Source organism: Lampetra planeri, chromosome 78 (genome assembly GCF_965212315.1).
Source record: "Lampetra planeri chromosome 78, kcLamPlan1.2.h2, whole genome shotgun sequence".
NCBI lineage: Eukaryota > Metazoa > Chordata > Hyperoartia > Petromyzontiformes > Petromyzontidae > Lampetra > Lampetra planeri.
The window spans coordinates 3,209,339-3,235,078 of record NC_136183.1 but is presented as its reverse complement, the minus strand read 5'-3'; the positions used below and the strand labels follow the sequence as shown (position 1 = coordinate 3,235,078).

Here is a 25,740-nt window from a genome sequence, read left to right as displayed (position 1 = left end):
GAGCAGATGAAACTGAAAATGCTTTGCCACACACACTGCACTTGAAGGGCAATTTTTTCGGTGTGTTCTCTGGTGGCTCTGAATAACTGATAAACATGCTAATTTCTTCTCACACAGTGCACTTGAAGGGGTTCTCTCCTGTGTGAGTTCCCTGGTGCTGTGTCAAATTTCCAGTACGATCCGTGCTGTTTCCTTGTACCGAGCTGAGTGCCTTTCCTCCATCAGACCAATTCTGCAGAGGAAGCGCAATATACAGTCACACATGACTTACACGGCTATACTTTTTCATATATTCATGATGTAGTAAAAAAAGATTCCCCAATTCATCACAGGGGCTGTTTAGGCACACAATGATAGGGCTAATGGTCATACATATGCCTGGAAACCCTAGTATCTTCAAAATGAATGTCAACCCAAAACTCCAAGCACACAATTTTGGCTGTCTGGCTACAAAAATAATATTTATAAAAATTCAGCAAACATAGCAAAGGATGTTGAACATATTACTATTTGTATTAATGTTAAATCGCAACTTAGAGGTGTGAAGCCAAGCTCAGAATAGTTTGAATGCTTTGATGAACAGATCTAACTTCAGCTGGAAATGTGCTGTTAATTTCCTGACTTTATCCATTCTTAGAAAAAGTTCCAGAAGAAAACAGAAATGAACAATGTTTTGATTTAACCTGCGTGTTCAATGGAGTTAATATATTTTACAGCAGATACAAACTTGACACTGTCACACACTGGCATGGTAAATATGTGGTGGTCTGTCCAGAACCATGCCTGGCCGCCTTCATCTGCTCAGTATTAATGTTTCCTCACTTCACCATGTAATGAATTGAGGATCATTGAACATAGAAGTCCATAATAAGTTCAGCTTTCACTTATCAATGATGTTTGTTGTCGACGATTATCAAACTCTAATTGTTGAATTCATAATGCAGTGATATAACTGCGCCACCGCTCCTCACATAGATAAAGTATTACATACACATACATTGCACGTGGATCATTAACATATGCCATAAAAAAAAATCAGCCACCATTCCAATCAGATGCTTACCCTGGTTTCCCGCCGTTCGTGGCTCCGCCCCCTACCTGCCTGCTAACCCGTCTGTGTTGTGTGTGTGTTAACCGCTGTGGCTGAGTAGCCTCGTCATGACCGTGTAATTTCACGTTAGTTCACGGCGCCGCAGTGCCATTTAACCTCGGGGAAGCCTCAGTCAATTCCCTGGCCCCAGGAAACCGTGGAGAAGGTTCCCCACGAGAAGGGCTCCTGGGTGAAAACCTGTAGGCCAGGTGACTTTCCCGCGAAGCTCTAGGTGGGGGTACGTGCGTGTGTTCATGTGGGGGGTGGTGAGCGAAGAACAGCGTCGGCCAGGCCTCTCCGTGGTGTGGGCATCGCGGATGCGGCGCCGGCAGAGCGGCTTCGCCGCTGTGGCATCACAATATCATCCCTGGGGCCAGCCCAGGGGTTGTGTTGGCCAACAAGCACCTTGTGGCCGGGTGACCCACGTATCCCCGTCTGGCCCAGCCTGAAATGGCTACGTGGCAACATCCAGTGCGCCCGCCATCCTCAGAACGAAGGGTGAGGGGCGGGTGTGATGCCAGTATGGCAGGGAGAGGGATGGTCTCAGATGGACTTGATCTTGGTGATGGACACTCACAGCTCTGAATGCAGCAAAAGTCCAGGCAGCTTCCACACAGTGTTATACAGTCTGATAAAAGAATGCTGCTCGACACATGAACCAGGTATGGGAACTTATTCGCCACTTGTAGAACTGCCTGACTATTAATGGAGAGCTGAGCAGGTGCAGTGTTGTATGACATAGATTCCCAAGCAGGTGATTTATTTTTGTGGAACATATGCAAAGCCCCATTTCATGATGGAATTATCCAGGCATCAGAACAAGATTCCCTAACTCCATCTCATTGAGTAGCCATTACCAGATCAGCAGATGCAATAGGGCTGACCAGCAGGAAATGATCCCTTAACTATAACCAGTCATCGATAAGCGTATTATTGTAACCGCAACGAATGCAATTTATTTATATGGCCATTGTGAGCTTCTCAAACTACATAATTATTGAAGATGCTATGTAATGTGGAATAAACCCCGTTGAGACGACATCGTGAATTGAGAATTCTTTATTCAGTTTCGTTCACAGCTTCCACCACATTCGTTCCTCCAGTTCCCTTGCTCCTTCACGCTGTTGGCTGACAGCGCCACGTGGCAGGCTCCGGACCACAGCACCAGCGTGGATTCTCCGCTCCTTTTAATCCCTGGCCCACGTGATGCCCCGCAGCCAATCCTCAGCCACACCCCTGGAACTTTCCCGAAGCTAATGTACGACTCCAGGGCCACGCCCCTAACTCGACTCCCCATTGGTTGCGGGCTGAGGCCGGCAGAGCCCATCATTATTATCCAGGTGTAACCTCACATTACAAATGTAATGCATTGGGCCAGAGTGAATTTCTGTCACAAGCCGAGTTGAACAGGAAATGGTTCCAACTCCTGGTCACGCAGCTTTAGATGGGCCTGCCCAAAATCATAAAAATCCTCAACGAATGTGAGCAGAGGCAGAGACATCGAAATCAAGGAACCCAAAACACCAAGCCTATTTAGGGTACCATATGCCTTAATTACATCAAGAAAGCAGAGATCTAGTTTCTAGTAAAAATCCGTACTCCCCTGCTGTACTCGATTGACAGAAAATACAGCAGCCCCTTGAATATTGGAGGTTACGTTCTTGGAAAATGCCGCGCGACGGCTAAAAACGCGATATTCAATACTTAAGCCTTACCCAAGTAATGGCGTTAGGTAAACGTCAACTAAAATTTACATCACAATTGAAATACGTACTGTATTCCAAATCAACTAAAAACTAAATAGAAATAACCATTGGGAAACCGTGTCTCATGCTTTTGGTTACAGGTCTACCCAACACTTATGGTCACACATGCTGTCTGCTTCTACTCGACCTTGTCCGAAAAGTCCTCCAAAACCTCCACATCCACAAATGGCTGTGATTCGTCTCGGGCTCCATTAGCGACCTGGAAGTGAAACCCTAGAGCCTTCACAGGTCACCTTCACGAATGGTGACGTTTCCCAGCTGCCATTTTTATTGGGTCCTTGAATCACAAAAGATGGGCTTATGGAACTTCAAATTTCACACGTCAATCTCAGACTCTGCTCCTTGTAGACCTCCTTACGCGTGTTTCAGTTTCAAGACAATTCAAAAGGCCTTCCAAGTGTACATTAAGTGGTTTTTAATGTGTGTTCCCTGGCAGTTGTGAAGATTTGATTACTGTGTAAATGCATTCCAAGACAGTGCAGTCGTTAAGATTCCGTGGAGGCGAGTTCTGCTCTTGGTGACATCACAAGCCAGAGAGAGGGGGAGGCCCTGACGTAACCCACTCGTTAATTTGAGGTGACGTCTTCAGAGGGAGCGTCTACATATTTAAGTAAACATGTGGTAAGCAAGGTGGGATATCAATGCAGACAGATATATCTAAAGTTTTAATTAAATAGAAGTTAAAATTCAATAAAACCTAGGCTAGAATACAAATCTGTAACAAAAATCCACGATGCCTTCAAATGTCCTCTTTAAAGTACCTCTTTGCGAAAAAACAGATCGGCAGACATCTTTCATTCAACGTTCTCTACACGAAACAAAGGAATGTTTTACACAAACTATAAATACCACGGCCTTTTAGGAATGCATGTGTAATGGGTTCCGGAGACACTTGTAGAGGTATCTTCTTTATTACAACACTCCAACAGTCCTGATACTCTGCTACAGCCTAGGTACACAGCCTAGATACACTACTCTGGCTACGCTCTGGAGTCCTCAGGCTGCAATTACCCTAATTGACCCGACCCAGCCAAGGTGCGGGTCTGGACTCTGGCTTCCTCGGAACTCGCCCTTACAAGGACGTAGAGCCGGGAGTCCCAGAGTCCCACCACTGGCCCTCACAGCGTCCCGGCCCTTACAAGGACAAACGGGACGAGGGGGTCCAGGGTCCTAAGCTGGCTGGTCTTGGGTCTTGAGCTGCAACTGGCCCCGATCGGCCAGGGAGCTGCCCTTTTATGCCTCATCCCCAACGAGGGGTGGGGTTGTGTGCGCCTCCAGATATCCCACAGAGCACGCACAGCCCGCCCGTTGGTGGCGCCAAGGGGCTTAACTGTTTGGGGTGCCTGGGATCCTAGCGCTTGGCGCCGAGGGCTTATCTGCCTAGGATCCCAGAGCCCCAAGCAGCCCCTCCCCTCTTATGGCACTACACATGTGTTCAGTACAAGCCACCTGTGGACTGGTTTTGGTGTACAATGTCTCAACAGTCCGGCTTGCTTCAACTGATGTTCATCGGCAAGGTCCATTTTAAGTCTCAGTTCGACAAAATGTATACGTAATACAAAATAATTATTATTGTTCTTGTGGAGAATGTATCTCCTATACGTAACTTGTAAGTGGCATACCTTAACTGATGAATGATCAAAGACAATGAGTTGCCCCAGTCAGATGCGTCCTGATTCACAAAAATACCCTTTGACCCGTATCACAAAAATAACAGCTCTCACATGAGTTTTTGTACAGGTTACCACCAAAACAGATACTTTGTCCTGACATCACATATTCCATGTTTGACATTAATACACAAAATGTTGTATGTACGTACAAAATCAGACAGGTATTCTTTCAATTATGATTCAAAATAATCAAAGGGCACATTGGCAACATTTTATTACTATACTGAAATGTACTGCATCATGTTGCAACGTATTTAGAAGTTGATCTGACGAGATTAGGCCTATATGTGCAGCACTCTCATAGAGGGAAGCCAAGTAGTAGTACATTCTCTATTTGTTGCAGAGGTTCAAGGTTCAAATCCGACTGGCATATCAATCATCGCCCCGGACTTACAAACTCATATACACATGCAGGCCAGTGAACGGTCACCTTGAGACAAACAGGGGCAGATGCCCATTATGGGCACCCATCGAGTGTCTAAGATGAGATATGATACAAAACACTTGAGTCACTACTGGTTAGAGATCGCCCCAACCCACAGGTTCACAAATACTAGCCACTCTTACACTGCAGTTTGAACCTAGAAATTGAGTGTTCAACTTCACATTATATTCATTAGAAAGGCCTGTGACAGAGGTGCATCCATTTGAGCTTATTTGTCTGAAGCTTGCACATCTACCTGGTCTCCATTTGACTTTGTATTGTCTAAGAAGTCCACCCACACCTCCACATCCACAAACTCCTGGGAGTTGCCGCGTTTTGCCTCACAGTTAGAATTTAGTTCCTGCTTCACACTGCCTCCATCTATGTGAAGGTCCGATTTTGGAGTTGAATCATCTTCAAATTTAACCTTCACTTCTACGCTCTTCACTGTTACTTCTTCACATTTCACCTTCGCCTCTTCATATTTCACCTTGATACCTTTCAAAGTGTCCAGGCTGGGGTTGTCTTCTGGTTCTTGTTTCATGAACAATGGGGTCATTGCAGCACTTTGACTTTCACAAGCTGATTTCAGATTACACTTCTTGTGGATTTTCTGATGCGTGTGTGTTCTCTGGTGTTTTTCAAGATTTGATGACTTTGCAAACACCTTCCCACACAGAGTACACTTGAAAGGTTTCTCTCCTGTGTGTGTTCTCTGGTGTGATTTAAGAATTGATGACTTTGCAAACGCCTTCTCACACACAGCGCACTTGAAAGGTTTCTTTCCTGTGTGTGTTCTCTGGTGTTGTTTAAGAGTAGATGAATCTGAAAATACCTTCCCACACACACTGCACTTGAAGGGTTTATCTCCTGTGTGTATTCTCTGATGGGTCTGACGATTTGATGACTTTGCAAACGCCTTAACACACAGAGTGCACTTAAAAGGTGTCTCTCCTGTGTGTGTTCTCTGGTGTTGTTTAAGAGTAGATGAATACAAAAATGCCTTCCCACACACACTGCACTTGAAGGGTTGATCTCCTGTGTGTATTATCTGGTGGGTCTGAAGATTTGATGACTTTGCAAATGCCTTCCCACACAGAGTGCACTTAAAAGGTTTCTCTCCTGTGTGTGTTCTCTGGTGTTGTTTAAGAGTAGATGAATCTGAAAATGCCTTCTCACACACACTGCACTTGAAGGGCATCTCTCCTGTGTGTGTTCTCTGGTGTTGTTTAAGAGTAGATGAATAAAAAAATTCCTTCCCACACACACTGCACTTGAAGGGCATCTCTCCTGTGTGTGTTCTCTGGTGTTGTTTAAGAGTAGATGAATTAAAAAATGCCTTCCCACAAACACTGCACTTGAAGGGTTTGTCTCCTGTGTGTGTTCTCTGGTGGGTCTGAAGATATGATGACCATGAAAATGCCTTCTCACACACAGTGCACTTGAAGGGTTTCTCTCCTGTGTGTGTTCTCTGGTGTCTTTGAAGATGTGATGACTGTGCAAACGCCTTCCCACACACAGTGCACTTGAAATGCTTCTCTCCTGTGTGTGTTCTCTGGTGTCTTTGAAGATGTGGTGACCGTGCAAATGCCTTCTCACACACAGTGCACTTGAAAGGTTTCTTTCCTGTGTGTGTTCTCTGGTGTTGTTTAAGAGTAGATGAATCAAAAAATGCCTTCCCACACACACTGCACTTGAAGGGCTTATCTCCTGTGTGGGTTCTCTGGTGAGTCTGAAGATTTGATGACTTTGCAAATGCCTTCTCACACACAGTGCACTTGAAAGGTTTCTCTCCTGTGTGTGTTCTCTGGTGTTGTTTAAGAGAAGATGAATCTGAAAATGCCTTCTCACACACACTGCACTTGAAGGGCATCTCTCCTGTGTGTGTTCTCTGGTGCTGTGTCAATTTTCCAGTACGATCCGTGATGTTTACATGCTGGTCGCATTGTTTCCTTCTTGTACTGAGCTGTGCTGAGTGCCTTTGCTCCATCAGGCCAATTCTGCAGAGCGAGGGTCAGCTGCAGACAGAAAAGCATGTCCACACCATCTATGTGAGTATTGAGGCACAGAGGAATGCATATAAACACAGTCATACATGACTTACACATCTATACATATTCATATTTTCATCATATAGTGAAAGAGATTCCCCAATTCATCACAAGGGCTGTTAAGGCACACAATGAGAGGGAAAATGGTCATAAATATGCCTGGACACCCTAGTGTCTTCAAAATGAATGTTTACCAAAAACTCCAAGCACATAATTTTGGTTGTCTAGCTACGACAGGAATATTTATTTAAGAAAAATTAGCTAACATAGCAAAGGCTGTTGAAAAGAATATTATTTGTATTATGCAGAAATGTATAAATTAATGTTCATTTGCAACTTAGAGGTGTGAAGCCAGGCTCAAATGAGCTTGAATGCGAGGATGAACAGATATAACTTCAGCTGAATATGTGCAGTGTTAATTTCCTGACCGTTTACATTCTTATAAAATCTTGTTCTGTACCTGTTGAATTCCATGACGAAATGGGGCCTTGCATATGTTCTACAAAAAGATCACCTCCCTGGGAAAATCTTGACTTAAAACTTTTGTGACAGCGGGAATTCATATTCTTTGGTTATTTCGGTAAAGTCACGTAGATAGAAAATAATAAAACAAATAAAGTGAATATAAGAAAAAAAACGACTAATGTAGACTGTAGCCTGGTTCTTAGCCTTGGTGAGCGTACTGGCAGTCTATAATGTAGACTGTAGCCTGGTTCTTAACCTCGGTGAGTGTATTGGCAGTCTATGATGTAGACTATTGCCTGTTTTTTTGAGGAGACCTTTGCAATGGACTAGACCTTGGCGATGGACACTCACAGCTTTTTATGTAAAAAAAGTTCAGGCAGCTTCCACATAGTGTTAGAGAGCCTAATGAAATAATGCTGCTAGACCAATTTGAAGTGAGACTTTGGATGCCAAACCAAAGCTGGTCGTGAACACATTAACCAGGTATAGGAGCTCCTCCACCACGTGTAGAACGACCTGATTATTCATGGAGAGCTGAGTAGGTGCAGTGTTGTATGACATTAAATTCCCAGGGAGGTGTTCTTTGGGTCTTTCGGTAAAGTCACGTCACTTAACCGAAAGACCCAAAGAATATTAATTCCTGCAGTTACGAAAACTTTAAGTCAAGATTTTCCCAGGGAGGTGATCTTTTTGTAGAACAGATGCAAGGCCCCATTTCGTCATGGAATTCTCCAAGTACAGAACACGATTCTCCAACTCAATCATTGAGTAGTCATGACCAGATCATCAACATGCGTATGTTGTATGTGTCGGGTTATGAAATTTTGATAAAAATAATAAAAATTAATAATTTTCCAAAAAATGCGCAAATCGCATTAATTATGTTAATGTGTGTATTAACATGCATAAATTATGATGTGTGTAATTATATGCATAAATTCTGATAATCGCGGAGATAATCGTAGTAATTTATGCGGATGCTTGCGATTATGTTAATGTGAGCAGTTGTGATAATTAAGCTCAGCTTCGTTTATCCATTGTTATATCAATCAGGATAATACGATTATCATCGATTAAACGTTTACCGACTATCTTAGTGTGTGTTATGATATTTTAGGTCTCCATTTTCATATCTCATCGCAGGATACAGTTATCAAGCATAAGATAGTTTTGCATGGACTTAGAAAGAAGCACTCGAACAGTTGGTGTTAAGCAATTTTATTCTAAACAAGCACATGACACTCTCTTATCCGAAAGCAAGTATACGTCAATAAATTCATGGACAAGATTATGCAGTAACGAAAATGAATGACTAAAAATACTTCTTCATTGGCGTGATTATGCAGTTAACGAAAATGAATGACTAAAACATTTTTTATTCATGTAACTCGACGACAGCAACTGCTTTGCACGATCAGTTGATATTGAACACACCACCTCAAAATGGCAACCCTTTTTGAAACGCACAGACAATTTTTTTTTTTAGTCTTATTCGTGTGCGTGCTGTGTGTGCGTTGTCCCCTTGTAATATTAATTAATTCTTAGAGCCGGGAGTTGTGTCGTTAGCTTGTGTGGTGTGGGAGGATACAAACAGCGCCCAGAAGTTTTCTCTGGGTTGGGCGTGGCCGCCGCGAGCCCCTGCTGCTCCCTCGCTCGGCGTGTCGCTCGGCTTGTGCGCTCTCTCTCTCTCTCCACTGCTGGACGACGAGTTGGCACGACGCTCAATGACGCCCGGTGACGTCCGAGTCGTGCTGCTCTTGCGCTCTCTCTCCCTCTACTGTTAGATGACGAGTTGGCATGATGCAGTCCTTGAAGATGCTCGGTCGCTCGGTGGCACTCGGTGGCGCTCGGTGGCGCTCGGTGTCGCTCGGTGTCGCTCGGTGTCGATCGGTGGCGCTCGGTGGCGCTCGGTGGCGCTCGGTGGCGCTCGGTGGCGCTCGTTGTCGATCGGTGGCGCTCGGTGGCGCTCGGTGGCGCTCGGTGGCGCTCGGTGGCGCAGCTCTGCTGGCGCTCTCCTTCTCTTTCTCCCGGCTGATTGTTCGTTAGCGCAACTCCAGTTGCAGCTGTTGGCATTCGCTCTCAAAATTTATAATTGTATTTGCACACCTCTTAGCCGACTGTGAAAACTTAGTACAATCAACTTATCGCAATCCTTGACTTTGCGAGCAACTCAACACATCAGGATAACTGTAGAAGAGAACTTTCAGCGATACTCTCTCGGCTCGTGCCGACACCTCGTCCCTCCTCTCTGCGAGACACGACACCCATGGTTGGTGTCGGTGCCTGCTGGCAAGCTTCTGCCCCAACTCCCTTCACGAGCCTCCCTCGCAAAGCTGCGTCGCAAGCCGAGTCCCAAGACTGAGCACGACTCGACCCAGACTGCCTGTTAGCTGTGTGCGCCCGTGCCTAACTCAAAACGTGACTCCCCTCTGCGCATTCCTTGCGAGCGGGCAACAAAAAAACACAAACAGAGTGAGAAGAAGCAGACACCCCCGCGACCCCTCCTCGCGACCTTTCCTAACCCTCCAAGCATTCATGGGCCATCTGTTTGTGCAGTTTAATGGCCGTTTCACAGATTCCTGGTGTGCTTGTAGTGGGTTGTTTTCATTATTTAATTTAAAAAAAAAATATATATAGATATAAAAAAATATATAATTTTTTTTTTAATTATTCTTAATATTAGTAACGGAAAACAGGGCATAGATGTAACAATCCGCCCTTTTAAAAATTATCAGTGGTTGATTCGGCCACTGGCGAATTTTTAAACAAAGTAAATGCCCTGTTTTTTTTCGTTATAAATCCATCAGCCGCCCTCACTCTCGGCGGTTATTTCTCACAACGCGCGCGTATGTATCACAATCTTAACATGGTTACATTTGAAATAAGCAAAGAAATAAAACACAACGTTAAACATTGGTACTAATCCATAACGCATTCCTTCCAAATCGCGCGCATATGTATCACAATCTTAACATGGTTAACATTTGAAATAAGCAAGGAAAATACAACAAAACGTTAAACATCAACACCACAAGTTACATTGATTCTCAACCATCATAACTACGGCGGATATTAATTTTTTTTTATTTTTGTTAAATCCTGGGAAACGCTAGGTAGCGGTTTCGAACGCATTTATGCGTTACCTTCCTCATATTACCTCGTCGCCATAATTTTTCCAAGCTCCGAGTGTCTGGTTTACCACTTATCACTTTGATCATTCGGTCACGGTTTTCCGGTTCGTTTATGTAATTTAACCTCTCACTCTCTCGCGTCGTGGGAGTGTGTGGTGTAAAATTGTGCTGCACATAATCAGAATTCGCGCACACAACCAACTTCTGTACTCCGTTATCAATGGCATTCGCTCTCTCTGCGATTACATGCACATTTGCCGAGTCAGCGTGTCGATTTAATTCCGTGCCTCGTAATGTTGCCCTTTTGGTTTGTACGAGTGGGTTGGATTTCAACGTCATGGACATTCGTCTCCATTTCAGCACTCCGATCCACATTGATTTTTGTTTCATTTGGATATTTTCCATTCAGAGGCTCACGCCTGTACTTCCCAGGGTGGGTCTCTGTGTTCCCTCTCCCTGCACTATTATCGCTCTCTTTTGCGACGCGTGGTACTGTTTTCCCTGTGCGCTCTGGTTTTCCTCTCTGTCTCTGCTGTCTGTTATCTACTGTCCGATCACACTTCAATTCAGCCCTGTCCTTGCATTCGATTTGCGCATCATTTACGGGAGCACTGTCCGCGTTTCTTACCGCATCGTATGCATTTGATGTTTCCCGGTTGTGGTGGTATTTGCCCGCCCTGTCACTTGCAGCCTGCTTGTATTTCCCAATGAGGCCAGGGTTTAACAAAACTTCAGCGTGCGTGGCGCGTATGGGCTGCTCGCTCTCAATCACTGTGGGTGGTTCATCACGTATTTGGACCGCATTCTGTGTTATTCCTCTATTCCCTCCTGGTATAGCCGGTGGAGAAATTGGTCGGAATTGGACCGATTGTGTTTGACCTCCCATCCTGCGATTCTCGTACATTTTTGGCCCAGTGTTACTCCCATTTGGGTGCTAAATTTTTCCTGGATTGTTACTTTGCCATTTTTGTGGGTAATTTTGACCTTGCGTATGTCGGGGCATGGGGTGTTGATATGATTCTGCCCTTGGTCTCCACATTCTGCGATTCTCCTGAATGTTCGCCTCCGTACCTCCGTAGTCTGTGTACCACCTTCTCGCTAGATGGTTATCTCGACATCTTTGTGTGTAATTTCGACCTTGCGTGTGTCGTGGCATGGGGTGTTGATATGGTTCTGCTCTGAACCTCTCCATCCTGCGATCTCGTACATTTTTGGCCCAGTGTTTCTCCCATTTGGGTGCCAAATTTTTCCTGGATCGTTACTTTGCCATTTTTGTGGGTAATTTTGACCTTGCGTATGTCGGGGCATGGGGTGTTGATATGATTCTGCCCTTGGTCTCCACATTCTGCGATTCTCCTGAATGTTCGCCTCCGTACCTCCGCAGTCTGTGGACCACCTTCTCGCTAGATGGTTATCTCGCCATCTTTGTGAGTAATTTTGACCTTGCGTGTGTCGTGGCATGGGGTGTTGATATGGTTCAGCTCTGAACCTCCCCCTGCGATTCTCCTGAATGTTCGCCTTAGTGCCGCTCTCATTCTCGTGCCCCCCTCTCTCTGGGTTATTTTGCCATGTGTGCGTGCGTCTTTGCTCCTCCCTGCATTGTAGGACTGCTCGGTGATTTTTATTCCTCTCTGAGAGGCTGGGTTCCTTATCCCTCTCCCTGTGTTCTGGATCCGAATTATGATTCTTAGCTCTGTATAACCATGCCATGTACGCCTTGCTCTCTATGCGGCGTAAGGATGCGGTTTCTGGATTCAAAACCATTCTCACCCTTTCTGTAATCTCTGGGCTCAAGGATTCAAAAAACATAATTTTGAACATTTTATCTCCTTCGTGGTATTGATTCACATCGCCTGCGTAATACGCTCTTTTAAATTGTAAAAGGTAGTCACGTGGGTCTTGGTCCATGCCCTGGGTCATCGATTTTACCGCATAAAACCCCTCAGTGAGTGTCGAATATTCTCCAAACTTCCGAATCACTGCCAGGCTCAGTTGTTTAAAATCATTTCTAACCTTGTGTGGTAGTGACTTTACCCATGGGATAGATTCTTTATGTAAGCTCCGTTTCAACAAACTCGCTTTTTCATCCCGTCTCCTCAGCCCTCTAATCATTGCCTCCTCTTCTACTGTTGCGATATGTGTGTGTATATCCATGGATTTATTGTGTGGGTCAAAATCGGGAATTCTGACTAGAGCCTTGTCCATCAATTTAAGGGTTTTACTGTTGAATAAGTATTCCGAAAGTTGATCGCCGTCAGCGTCATCATAAAACAAGTTATCATCAGGCAATCTGTCACTTTGGTCTGTGCTGTGTCGCTCGTGTTTCAGCGGCGTGCATTTTTTGTGTGCGCGCCCAGTGCTGTGTCGCTCGTGTTGCCATTTCCCTTCAGTTTTTGCCTCTGCCCTTAGTGAAGAATGTCCTGGTAGCTTTACTTTAACTTTTGTGCGATCAGTCCCTGGACTCTGTCCATGTACCCAAGAGTGTGATTTAATGTTACTTCCATATTTATTCTGTGGATCAACGTCTGTGAGTTTCGCTGGTGTCGCGAGCACTGATTTCTCCTCCCTTACGATGGTGTGAGGACATTTTTCCTCGTTTATTAGAGACGATTTCTCTCCCGTTTCCTTTCCAAATTTTTCCTCATTCCACAATCCCTGTCTGTATGCCTGTGTGGGAAGGCATGAGTCCTGTCCTGCCTTCTCTGCAGTTTTTGCATCGTGTTCGCCTTCGTTACATTTTATCCAGTCAATTAGTTTCCCCCGAGGTGTGTTCCTGTTATCGATACAGCTCCCTTCCCATATGTCTCTCTGACTGTACTGCTTTGTAACAGATCGGTTGGTACGTTTTAATACGAGCTCCCAGTATTCCGTAATCCATTCAAAAATTATTCTTAATCCTAGCATCTCAAGTGGCAGGAGTTACTTTGACCTTTCCTTTCAGAGTGCATATAAAACAATTATCTCACAGAGTGTGGTCAGTTTGACTCGAGCTATTCTGTAATTTTCCGATTCAGAGTGCGTACCTCTAACACCATTTATCACAGGATGCAATCGGTTTGATACGATATTATCTTAATTCCACTGTCTTTTTTTTTTAAACGTGCTATTCTGGGTTTTAACCTCAGAGGGCGTTTTTTTTTTTTGTTTTACGCCCGTTTACAATCACCATGCAATGTTCGATCACGATATTCTAGTTAACACGTAGTGATTCATTCCTTCATCCATGCAAAACACTGTCTGCAAGAGATCCCGGACGACGCCACCCATTATGTTGTATGTGTAGGGTTATGAAATTTTGATAAAAATAATAAAAATTAATAATTTTCCGAAAAATGTGCAAATCGCATTAATTATGTTAATGTGTGTATTAACATGCATAAATTATGATAATGCATGTGATTATATGCATAAATTATGATCCTCGCTGAGATAATCGTAGTAATTTATGCGGATGCTTGCGATTATGTTAATGTGTGCAGTTATGATAATTAAGCTTAGATTCGCTTATCCAGTGTTATATCAATCAGGATAACACGATTATCATCGATTAAACGTTTACTGATTATCTTAGTGTGTTTATGTTATTTTAGGTCTCCATTTTCACATCTCATCGCAGGATACAGTTATCAAGAATAAGATAGTTTTGCATGGACTTGGAAAGAAGCACTCGAACAGTTGGTGTTAAGCAATTTTATTCTAAACAAGCACATGACACTCTCTTATCCGAAAGCAAGTATACGTCAATAAATTCATGGACAAGATTATGCAGTAACGAAAATGAATGACTAAAAATACTTATTCATTGGCGTGATTATGCAGTTAACGAAAATGAATGACTAAACATTTCTTATTCATGTAACTCGACGGCAGCAACTGCTTTGCACGATCAGTTGATATTGAACGCACCACCTCGAAATGGCAACCTTTTTGAAACGCAAAGACAAATTTTTTTTTTAAGTCTTATTCGTGTGCGTGCTGTGTGTGCGTTGTCCCCTTGTAATATTAATTAATTCTTAGAGCTGGGAGTTGTGTCGTTAGCTTGTGTGGTGTGGGAGGATACAAACAGCGGCCAGAAGTTTTCTCTGGGTTGGGCGTGGCCGCCGCGAGCCCCTGCTGCTCCCTCGCTCGGCGTGTCTCGGCTTGTGCGCTCTCTCTCTCTCCACTGCTGGACGACGAGTTGGCACGACGCTTGGTGACGCCCGGTGACGTCCGAGTCGTGCTGCTCTTGCGCTCTCTCTCCCTCTACTGCTAGATGACGAGTTGGCACGACGCTGGGTGACGCCCGGTGACGTCCCAGTCGTGCTGCTCTTGCGCTCTCTCTCCCTCTACTGCTAGATGACGAGTTGGCACGACACTTGGTGACGCCCGGTGACGTCCGAGTCGTGCTGCTCTTGCGCTCTCTCTCCCTCTACTGCTAGATGACGAGTTGGCACGATGCTGTCCTTGAAGATGCTCGGTCGCTCGTGTCGCTCGGTGGCGCTGGGTGGCGCTGGGTGTCGCTGGGTGTCGCTGGGTGTCGCTGGGTGTCGCTCGGTGGCACTCGGTGGAGCTCGGTGGCGCTCGTTCGGAAGACTTTGACTCTCTTTCTCCACTGCGGGATGACGAGTCGGTTTTGGTTGATGCTGGTTGATCTGGGTGTGTATTAGACACACGGCACATTCGATGGCGCTGTCCTCTTCCTCACAGCCGTTTGACCAGGCTTTCTCCACTGCTTCGCGCTCTCTGCTTTGCTCGCTTGGTCGACGCTTGGCGATCTCCGCCCTTTTACAGGTTGATTGCTTGTCATCAGTCGTCACTCTCTCTGCTCCGTGCTTCCCTTGTTCGTGCAGTTGCCAGCTTCACTCGCACTTAACTTCGTTCTGCGAGAAGCGACACCTGCTATCGGCATCGGTGTTTCGTTTCCTCACGACGCTCCGCCAGCCGGAGCACGGCTGAAACCCAGCCGCGACCCAGGTTGAACTCAGACTTCTGCGACTCGAACGACCCCTCCTCGTTCCATCACTTCTCGAGGCACGATCTGTCCCAGCTCTCTTGTGAGCCCCGTCGCACCGCTGAGCGCGACTCTGACTGACTGCACTCAGACTGTCACCTTAACGACGTCTCGTCGTCCCATCTCTCCTCGAGGCACGATCTGCCCCAGCTCTCTTGCGAGCCCTGTCGCAACGCTGCGTCGCAAGCCGAGTTGCGAGACCGAGCACGACTCGACCCAGACTGCCTGCTCGCTGTGTGCGCCCGTGCCTAACTCAAAACGTGACTCCCCTCTACGTGCATTCCTTGCCAGCGGGCAACAAAAACACAAACAGAGCGAGAAGAAGCAGACACCCCCGCGACCCCTCCTCGCGACCTTTCCTAACCCTCCAAGCATGCATGGGCCATCTGTTTGTGCTGCGGGGAGACAAAGACGGCCGTGTTTAACTCAAACGTGAGCACCCTCTCCTCTCTCCGCGTCTCTTGCGAGAGAAAACAAACAGAAAAAAAAAACAGATGTTCTCGAATGTCAGCACAAACCCCCCCCTTTGTGACCTTTCTGCTCCCTTCTTGCTTGCCCTGCGTGGGTCATTCTGAGGTCAGACCCCGCTGGAAGACAAAGGTGGTCGAGGAGATGTATGCGATACATTTATGTGGTCCTGTGTGTTACATTTATTCTTGAATTATATTTATTGAGTTCCTTCGGTCTTAGTATTGTGGTTATCATTCGTCTATGTTTAATGAATATTCGTAATGATCCTCGTCACATTATTATTTTGGGGCTTCGCCAAGTTAAGTTCTCCAGAGATTGGTGTTTTATTCTGAGTTATATTTTAATGTCCTGAGGTTAAATGTAACTATGTTTCCACTTAAGCTTTCTGGAATTCGTACTCTTTAGTTTTTCGGAAGGTCGTGTAGATAGGAAACATATAATTCTAAATGATATGTATGTGGTGAATACGAGTAATATAAGATAATTACTAATAAAAAAAAAACCTATGGTTTGTTGGTTATTTCTCTTTGTTAAGTTTCTACTTTTCGGTTAGGAAAACGTTAAGAAAACGCGAGTGGCAACCGTTATTATCCTTTACTCTGCTCTGCACCCCCTCCGTGCATCTCAAGATGTCTTGGGAGGTCAGGCCATCGATCTTTGTCCATCTGGATGTCTCTGACCTCTCTGTGACCGAATTCTTATCATTTTAACCGCCCTCCATGTTTCATGGATTCCTGGTGTGCTTGTGAGTTGTTTTCATTATTTAATAAAAAAAAAAATAGATATATAAAAAAAACATATTTTTTTTCTTCATTATTCTTAATATTAATAACGGAAAACAGGGCATAGATACAACAACCACTATGTACCGCCATTACGTTCCATTGAGGTGTCCCGCATCAACGAATTAGTTGCTCTGGACATTCTGAGCCCGTTTCCCCCGTCGGCTAGGGGCAATAAATACCTTCTGGTCGGGGTGGAATATTTTTCTCGATGGCCGATGGCCTGGCCTCTACCCGACCAAACGGCTGCGTCCATCACCGACGCTTTCTTGAACGGGTATGTCATGGATAAGGGGGCACCTGAGAGGCTGCTCACAGATCAAGGGCGGAACTTCTCCTCTAAATTGCTTAAGGAGGTTTGTGACGCGCTGGGCACAAAGAAAATTCGCACTTCCCCATACCATCCGCAAACGGATGGTATGGTGGAACGATTCAACCGTACCCTCTCGGCTATGCTTTGTCACACGGTCAGTGAAAACCAAACCGATTGGGACTTGCACATACCAGGCGTCTTAGCGGCATACCGCATGGTTCCACACGCGTCCACGGGATACTCACCATTTTTTTTATGTATGGCCGTGAAAATGTTCCACCCATGGATGTGCAACTGGTTAAGCCGAGTAAACAACCGTACCGCTCCTTGCCTGATCACGTGCGGGACTCGCTTGAACGAGTTACGGAGGCGCGAGAGGCTGCCAGGTGTGCGACGGCCCGTGCCCAGGCAAGGAACGAACGGTATGCGCGTCGACTCGCATGCCTTGGTCAGTGGGAGACCTGGCATGGCTCCACTGCCCCCAGGTGCCGGTGGGCACATCCCCTAAACTGCACAGGCCGTGGCGGGGGCCCGTAACGCTGGTGGATGTTCGGAACTCACAGAGTATCCGAGTTCCGTACAGAAAACGTCGGTGGTATGTTCATTCCTCGCGACTTAAACCCTATGTTGATACGCGTGTCGGTCCCTCATTCCCACTAGCTGACTTGCCGGGTTCTGCCAGACCGATTACGCCGATTGCCACGCCCGTTGATCCCAAGGGGGACTGTGTTGTGCCTCCTACAAATGAACAGGTTCTGAGGGCTGAGGAAGCCCCCGCTGCCCCCCTCCAACGGGGACTGCCCTGGATATGACCGAGAACCAACAACCTTCTTCTTCTTCAAGCCTACCACCTCCTGTCGATCTGAAGGCAAAGCGACCATGCGCTGGAAGCGGAGAGGGTCCCGCGTCGCGTACGCGATCGAAATCTCTCCCGTTTCGTTAACGTTTGATCGTCTAGCTGTTTCTTCCCTGTCGTTACCGCGCTGCAGGGGCGCCCTAATGTATGTCGGGTTTTTTCATGGGTGACTGTTTTTAAGTGTTGTTCGGCGCGGGGACGCCGTTTCACCCTTTATTGTTAAATGCACCTTGGTGCCCTAATAAGATGTTTTACGGAATTGGTTGATCACCCTTTTCCCAGCCGAGACGGCTGATTTTTTTCACCGGGGGGAGGGGTGATGTAATAACAGCCATAGAGGGTTCACGTGGGGATTGGCTTGCCGGTCCCGCTTTGTAGCCAATAAGGGGTGAGCCAGGGAGCATGGCCTCGGCGTGATCACGGCATGTTAGCAGGGGTGATTGGCCTGGACAATCGGGGCCTCAGCTAATGGGAAGCCGGATCAGAGGCGTGGTCCCGGGATTGACAGGGAACCATCGGGAACGGTCAACGCTGTCTACGGAGGATTGGCTGGGGGGTACCACGTGACAAAGGGATTAAGAGAGAGAGAGAAGTCGGGAGCAGACTTGGGAAAGAGAAGAGCAGGAGTCACGCGCGTACGGGGCTCTGGGTGCCACGTGCGCGGTGGGGACTTGGCGGGAAGTCTGCCCGCTTTCCATTGTCTGTCAGCAACGGGGAGTGTGTGAAGTGTAACTGTGGAAGTTGAAAATAAAAAGAACTGATTCCGGAAGCCGTCTCAAGAAGGTTTATTACATTGGTATAGAAAAAAAAGTCCAGGCAGCTCCAACATAGTGTTACAGAGCCTAATGAAAGAATGCTGCTAGACTAATTTGAAGTGAGACTTTGGATGCCAAACCAGAGCTGATCGTGAACACATTAACCAGGTATAGGAGCTCCTCCACCACGTGTAGAACTACCTGATTATTCATGGAGAGCTGAGCAGGTGCAGTGTTGTATGACATTAAATTCCCAGGGAGGTGTTCTTTTGGTCTTTCGGTAAAGCACGTCACTTTACCGAAAGACCCAAAGAATATAAATTCCTGCAGTCACGAAAGCGTTAAGTCAAGCTTTTCCCAGGGAGGTGATCTTTTTGTAGAACATATGCAAGGCCCCATTTCGTCATGGAATTCTCCAGGTACAGAACACGATTCTCCAACTCAATATCATTGAGTAGCCATGACCACATCATCAACATGCGTAACAAAGTTGACAAGCAGGGGACAATCCCTTGACTTCAGCCAGGCATCGATTAACGTATCATTGTTACTGTATGAAATGCAAATTTTTATAGGGCCATTGTGAACTTCTCAAAACACATCATTATTTGAAAATGCTACGTAATGTAATGCATGAGGCCAGAGAAAATTTCGGCCACAAGCCATGTTGAACAGGAAAGGGATCCGACTCCTGGTCACACAGCTTTAGACGGGCCTGCCTAAAATCATAAAAATCCTCAACGAATGTGAGCAGAGGCAGAGATATCTAAAATTAAAAATAATTCAAAACCCCAAACCTCTTTATGGTACTATAGGCCGTAATTACACCAAGAAAGCAGAGATTTAGTTCCTGCTGAAAATCCGTACTCCTGTGCTATAGCTGATGGACAAAAAATACAGCAGCCCCTTGAATAGCGAGGAGGTTACATTCTTGGAAAGTGCCGTGTGAAAGGTAAAATGGCGATATTTAAAACTTAAGCCTTACCTAAATAATGGGGTTAGGTAAACGGCAACTAAAATATACATCACAATTGAAATAAGTACTGTACTGTATTCCCAATAAACTAAATTACTGAAATAAACGTGGATAAACCGTATACAAAACATTCCAAGATGAGTATAAATGTATATAAATAAAGCAGACTTCCTGTGTTTTTTTTGAGAACCAAATTGCGCCAACACTATGAAACCTACACACCCCAAATTGTCCATGCGTACTCAAGGGTAAGTTATTATGTTTTCACGCAATTTTTAGCTTACCTGTTCACCTTCAGCACCTGTAACACCTGCACACTCCAACACCCCGCTGCTGCTATATTTTTTCTCATTTACTACATTATCCTTACATATAATCAGGCCTGCATTTTTGCCACAAAATTCATTCACTTCCGGCTCCTTACTGTCCTCTCTGCACACGCACGGCTCACCTCTAATATACTGTAATATTTCATCATGGAACCTTTGCCAGTACCAAAATATGAGAATAGGTTTTCCCCGTTTTTCTGGCAACAAAACAGGTGTTAAGATGTTAAAACACAAAACTGAAACCTTTTACAAGGAATTATGTGTGCATTAACCACAATACTTGTGGTCAGAATGCAAACAAAAACATACTCTGATAGAAAATGCATTCTTAATTTGAAGCTTTCGTAACTGCAGGAATTCATACTCTTTGGTTCTTTCAAGAACGTCACATAGGTATAAAATAAAATAAATCACGACGTTTCGGGCGCAACACAAGCGTCCCTCATCAGGTGGGAAAGCATGGTCTGAGGCAGATTGTTTTAAAAGGTTTGAAATGGGTGTAGCCCAAGGGTCATAAAGAAGTGGCCGGGGCAAGTGATGTTAATGTGATAAATTAGCATGTTAATGTGAAATCAAAGAGTGGTGCAATCCAAAGCGGCCTCCCTACGAGAGAGAAGGAGCGAGGCTCTAACTGGGTAAACAATAACTACCACCACGACAACAATAACCACGATGTGAACTTCTCACTTCAGATCTCCGTGAGCGCGCACAAAAATAAATCACGCTTGCTAACACAGAGTGCACGCCTGGGATACACTGCCGAGTTCATAGATGACCTCGCCACCGAGAAAGTTCAGCAGTATCTGACAAGCACAACGGGGTGGCAGCCAGATGCGAACTGTCCATATCCCCCATCTAACACCGTTGCCGAGCACGCGCACATGTGTGTGAGAAATTTGCTCGCGAGCGTGCGGAATTCCGACGGCTGGGACGGGATAGCACCATTGCAAGTCTTCTTCCAGAGGAGGAGGTGAGGGGGGGGACGAGGGAGCCTCCGGAACCCCGTGAGACAACCCCAGGATGGGTGGCAGGGATACAGACCGGCATAGGAGATATCACAGGCCATGCGACCCAAGTACGCGAGGAGGTAACCCAAGTATGCGGGGAGGTGACCCAAGTACACCTGAATGTGACCAAGCTGCAGTCCACAGCGGAGATAGTCTAGTCCGAGGTGGGAGGGCTACGCTCCATGGTCGGGGGGATAACCAGGCGAGTATCTCAATAAGAGGCAGAACTCGAACAAATGCGCACTGGGAGGGAAAGGGGGAGTGAGCAAGGGGCCTCTTATGGAGCCACCGCCCTTCCCCGTGCGTGCTATCTATGCGACCAATGGGGGCATCTCGTGAGAAACTGTCCCCAGATCGCCCGCGCGAGAGAAGCACCAGGGTTAAACACCAAGGCCTCCCTAAAGAGGGGACCACAGAGGGGTGCAATCGACGTGGTCCCAACACAAATAAACTGTCGTGATAATGGTGAGCGATTGACCCCCACGCAGATGCCGACAACAACACCCCAGAATGCGGCGACTGCGGGTGACTGGCTGCGGGAGCTGGTGGCAGGAATAATGGGGGCCACGTCGCTCGTGGAAGGGCAGGTGAACAGGCGGCGTACTCAGATTCTGCTGGACACGGGGGGCGGTAACGTCACTCGTGAGTGCAACACACTGCAGTGTGGTCGGGGTTGACATGAGCCGCCTACAGGCCTCGGACCGTGTGCTGCACACTGCAAGTGAAACTGGGATGGGACTGCTGGGGAGGGTCACCCTCAAGGGTTGCTTCGGACACCAGGTGTGTAACCAGGAGTTATACGTGTCGAGCGTGTTATGCCACGAGTGTATTGCAGGTACCAACCTCCTAGAAAAGTTGGGGCTCAACGTGCAGCCCCGCCGGCGATGCGCCACCGTGGAGGGCAGTGGATTCCTTTCTTGGGACAAGAGCCGGGTTGCCCTCCCTTCGAGCCCGTGGCCGCTATCCTGGCGTCGGCCGTCACCGTCGGCATTGGTGTTCCACTGGGTTTTCCGTTTTTCTCCCAAACCTAAACTCAAAATATAGTTGGTGGTGGTCAAACAGTGCAATGCAGGACCCTCCTGAAACATAATCTTTAACTGCTAAATAAGAAATTAAATTGGAAAACCCTAAAACACAGTACAATATTTTTATTTTACCAGGTGAGGCCATCTGAGCTGCATAGCTCTTTTTCAGAATCGACCTGGACACAAATGATAGCTCAACTTAGTCAGTTATAATATGGAAATGTATTGCAGCAAAATTCTCAAAATGCATGTTTCTAAATGTGGAAAAAAATCAATGCCACTACAGGAAGAGAGAGAAAAAAAAATGTAAACTGCAATTATAAATGCGTCAGGGTTGGAATCGAACTCAATCTTCAACGTGAAAAGCCATTTCGTTGAGCTATCATCTATGGCCAGGTGGCTTCTGACAAAAGATCTAACAGCTCTATGAGCCTTGGTTGGTAATATAGAAATAGTTGTTCATCGGTCTAAAGGGTGCATCAGCAAAACCAACTCGGCAGAACGCTCCTGAATTAGAGTGCTGAGACTCATTGTGGTCATGTACTCGAGTGTGCACCATGGTGGCTGGGAGATGTTAACTGCCTCTCCTGGTTGACAGGAGGTGGTGGGTTCGATCCCGACCCCTCCTGTATAATTGGAGTTTGCGTGTCTCTCTCTCTCCCCGTGGTCGCGTGGATTTTCCTCCGGATCCTCAGGGTTTTCCCCTCCACGTTTAGAGTCAACATCACCACGCGTTTAGAGTATTTGACCGACAGACATTTCCACACGTTGATAAGCCACTTTGTTGTGGGCAGGTCGCTTCTGAAAACAAGAGCGGTATAGCAGCTGAAGTGGGCTTGGCCTGGTAGGATAAAAAAAACTGTAGAAATATTTAAAAGAAACAAAGTTTCAAAGTAGTGAGCCAGATGAAGACAAATTAAACTTAAGCAGAGAATTAAAGCAAATGCAATCAGGCGAGGGCAGGAGGCAAGGCCCCGCATGGCTAGGCCCCGCGTTGTAATGTTCCAACCTGGACATCAATTCCATACTCGCTGCTACTCAATTGATATCCCTACGAGAAGAGCGAGGCTCTACCTGGGTAAACAACAACCACCACGACAACAACAACAACCACGATGTGAACTTCTCACCTCGGATCTCAGTGAGAGCGCGCGGTGCAGCAGCTTCCGGATATATCGTGACGTCACGCGGCAGCAGGAGGTGACATGACGTCACTAGCGGGGTTCAGAACAATCCCCTCCCCCAACAAGCAGCTGTGTAATTGAATAGATTATGTTAATAAGTCGGGCCCATGTGGGGTGATTGGGCTTGGCTGGTAAACCCGTTGCAATGAACTGGCGACGGTATTCCTGAATAAATTATGTTAATGCACGCCAGGACCTGGGCGTAGCTTTCCCCAAAAATGATTTTTACTGGAACGGAAATCGACAGTGACCAAACAGACGTGACGTCACGCTCAAAAGCGCGGTAGAGGGGGGGCTGGGGGGTTGAATACCTTGGTGACATGACGTCACTAGCGGGGTACAGCTCTCCCTCGCGTCTCACGCCGACAAGTTAATGAGTGGTGACGTCAGAGAGCGAGGTCAGGGTTAGAGTTTAAGTTAATTTAGATTACATTTCTATTGTTGCCTCTCTTGAACAGAGACCCCTTGGGTGCGTGAGCTCAACAACAACGTGAACATTATTGTGTGTGTACACTATGTGTGTGTACACTGTGTATGCAATGTGTATGTGTACACACTGTGTGTGTGTACACTGTGTGTGTACAAACTGTGTGCGTGTGTACACTGTGTGTGTACAAACTGTGTGTGTGTGTACGCTGTGTGTGTGTACAAACTGTGTGCGTGTACACTGTGTGTACAAACTGTGTGTGTGTACACTGTGTGTATACAAACTGTGTGTACGTGTGTTGGGGCCGCTGGCCCCCGAGGCCTCTCCCTGGTCCGCAACTCCGCGAGCTCGCGTGAGAGGCATGGCTCGTCGCCGGCTCCCGTACGCCTGTAAACACTGTGTTGCCTCTTCGCCAATCACACGCTCTGAACGGGGGTTCAGGGGCCGGAGGGCGAATGACGTTGCTCGCACCCGCGCGGCCTCCGCGAGCGGGCGGGAACGCCCGTTTAAAGGGACCGCGGAACGGGTGTTTCAGGTGGGTGTGAGAGCCCTCACACCGCACAAGTCTCCGAGGTGACAGACGGAGCGGGTACCCGTGGACACACTGACCACCCACGTTACGAGCGCCCACACGCGCTTTCACCCACTCGTAAAACCACACGAGGCTGCGATGGGTTATTAATGATTTATTATCGGGCGACTGCGATTTACTGTTGGGTCCGTATCCATCGGCGAGGTAGGTCTACGCTATCATCCCAGGGTCTGTACCCAATTTATCTGATTTGATAGGTTCTAAGCGGTACTGGTTCCTCTAGCCTCTATCCCAATACTCCCTTTCCGCTTACTCACGGTTAGATGCCCACGACGTTCCGTTGATCTCGTCCTCACTGTGCACCTCGACGCGTCACACGGACGTCCGAGTGGCCGGGCTGGAGACCGTCCCATGGGCTGACTTTGGAGCAAGAGAACCTCTACCTGTCTGCGCTCCCCTATTATCGTTTATCTACATCAAAGGCCTCCGACCCGGCGCCCTCTCTGCCAATCAGGTCGCCCCGCCCGTTAAGCCGCATTCCAAGGTTTTCTTTACAATGGGTTTGCCTGCCGGCTGTGGCGCCGGCGGCGGCCCCTGGGCGCCTTTGTTATGTCAGTTAGCTGCGGCTTGTCGTAACAAGGCTCGCCGCGTGCTGCGGCGCGCCGGCAGTTCCCGAGCACACCGCCACGCCAATCAGCCGCCCCCCCCTCTGGCTTCCCCTTAGTTCGTGGTTGTGGACCCCTGCCTGCCTCGCCGATACGTGTGTGGGGGGTGCGTTTCAACCGCGGTGGCTGGGCAGCCCCCCGCCGGTCACAGCGCCGCGTTGCGAATTAGCATCGGGGGAGGTCGTCCAATTCCCTGGCCGCAGGAAACCGTGAAGATTATCCCTACGAGGGCTTTCGGGTGAAAACCTGCCAGCCAGGGGACCTCCCCTCGGAGCTCTATGGGGGGGGGAATTGAGTGAGGGTGTGTTTATGTGGGGAGCGGTGAGGGGGAAGCGGGGTCGGCCCCGTCGCTTGGTGGTGGCGAGGTCGTAGATGGGGCGCCCGCCGAGCGGCTTTGCGGCGGCGGCATCACACGTGTGTGTACACTGTGTGTGTGTACACTGTGTGTGTGTGTACACTGTGTGTGTGTACACTGTGTGCAAACTGTGTGTGTGCGTGTACACTGTGTGTGTGTACACTGTGTATACAATGTGTATGTGTACAAACTGTGTGTGTACAAACTGTGTGTGCATGTACACTGTGTGTTGGCACAGTCGGGGGTACAGGTGGTGCATCGGCCAGTCAGCTGAGTCAGTCGACCCATGGCACCTGGGTCTACCCCATGCACATAGCCTGGCACAAGCGCTATGGTGACGTCACCGCCACTTAGTGGCGAATGGTGGTGGTTGTTCTTGTTACTGTGTGTGTCCGGCAAAACAACCCCCTACCTCCTCGTGGTGCCGGACGGGCAACGTTATCGTGGACAGTGCTGTGGGGGGAGGGCCAATT

General features: G+C 47.2%; 1 protein-coding gene across 1 annotated transcript in view; it reads right to left on the bottom strand.

Annotated features, from left to right (window-relative positions):
- The window catches only part of LOC144738214 (uncharacterized), a 32,238-nt gene extending 8,912 nt beyond the window's left edge, over nt 1-23,326 (bottom strand). Inside the window, exons 1-3 of the mRNA XM_078621211.1 lie at nt 23,235-23,326; nt 21,923-22,106; nt 5,186-6,971 (exon numbers count right to left, since the gene is read on the bottom strand). Of these exons, the coding sequence (XP_078477337.1) occupies nt 5,186-6,943 (1,758 nt within the window). The 5' untranslated portion in view covers nt 6,944-6,971; nt 21,923-22,106; nt 23,235-23,326. The remainder of the gene's footprint in view (nt 1-5,185; nt 6,972-21,922; nt 22,107-23,234) is intronic.
- Nucleotides 23,327-25,740: the final 2,414 nt, after the last annotated feature.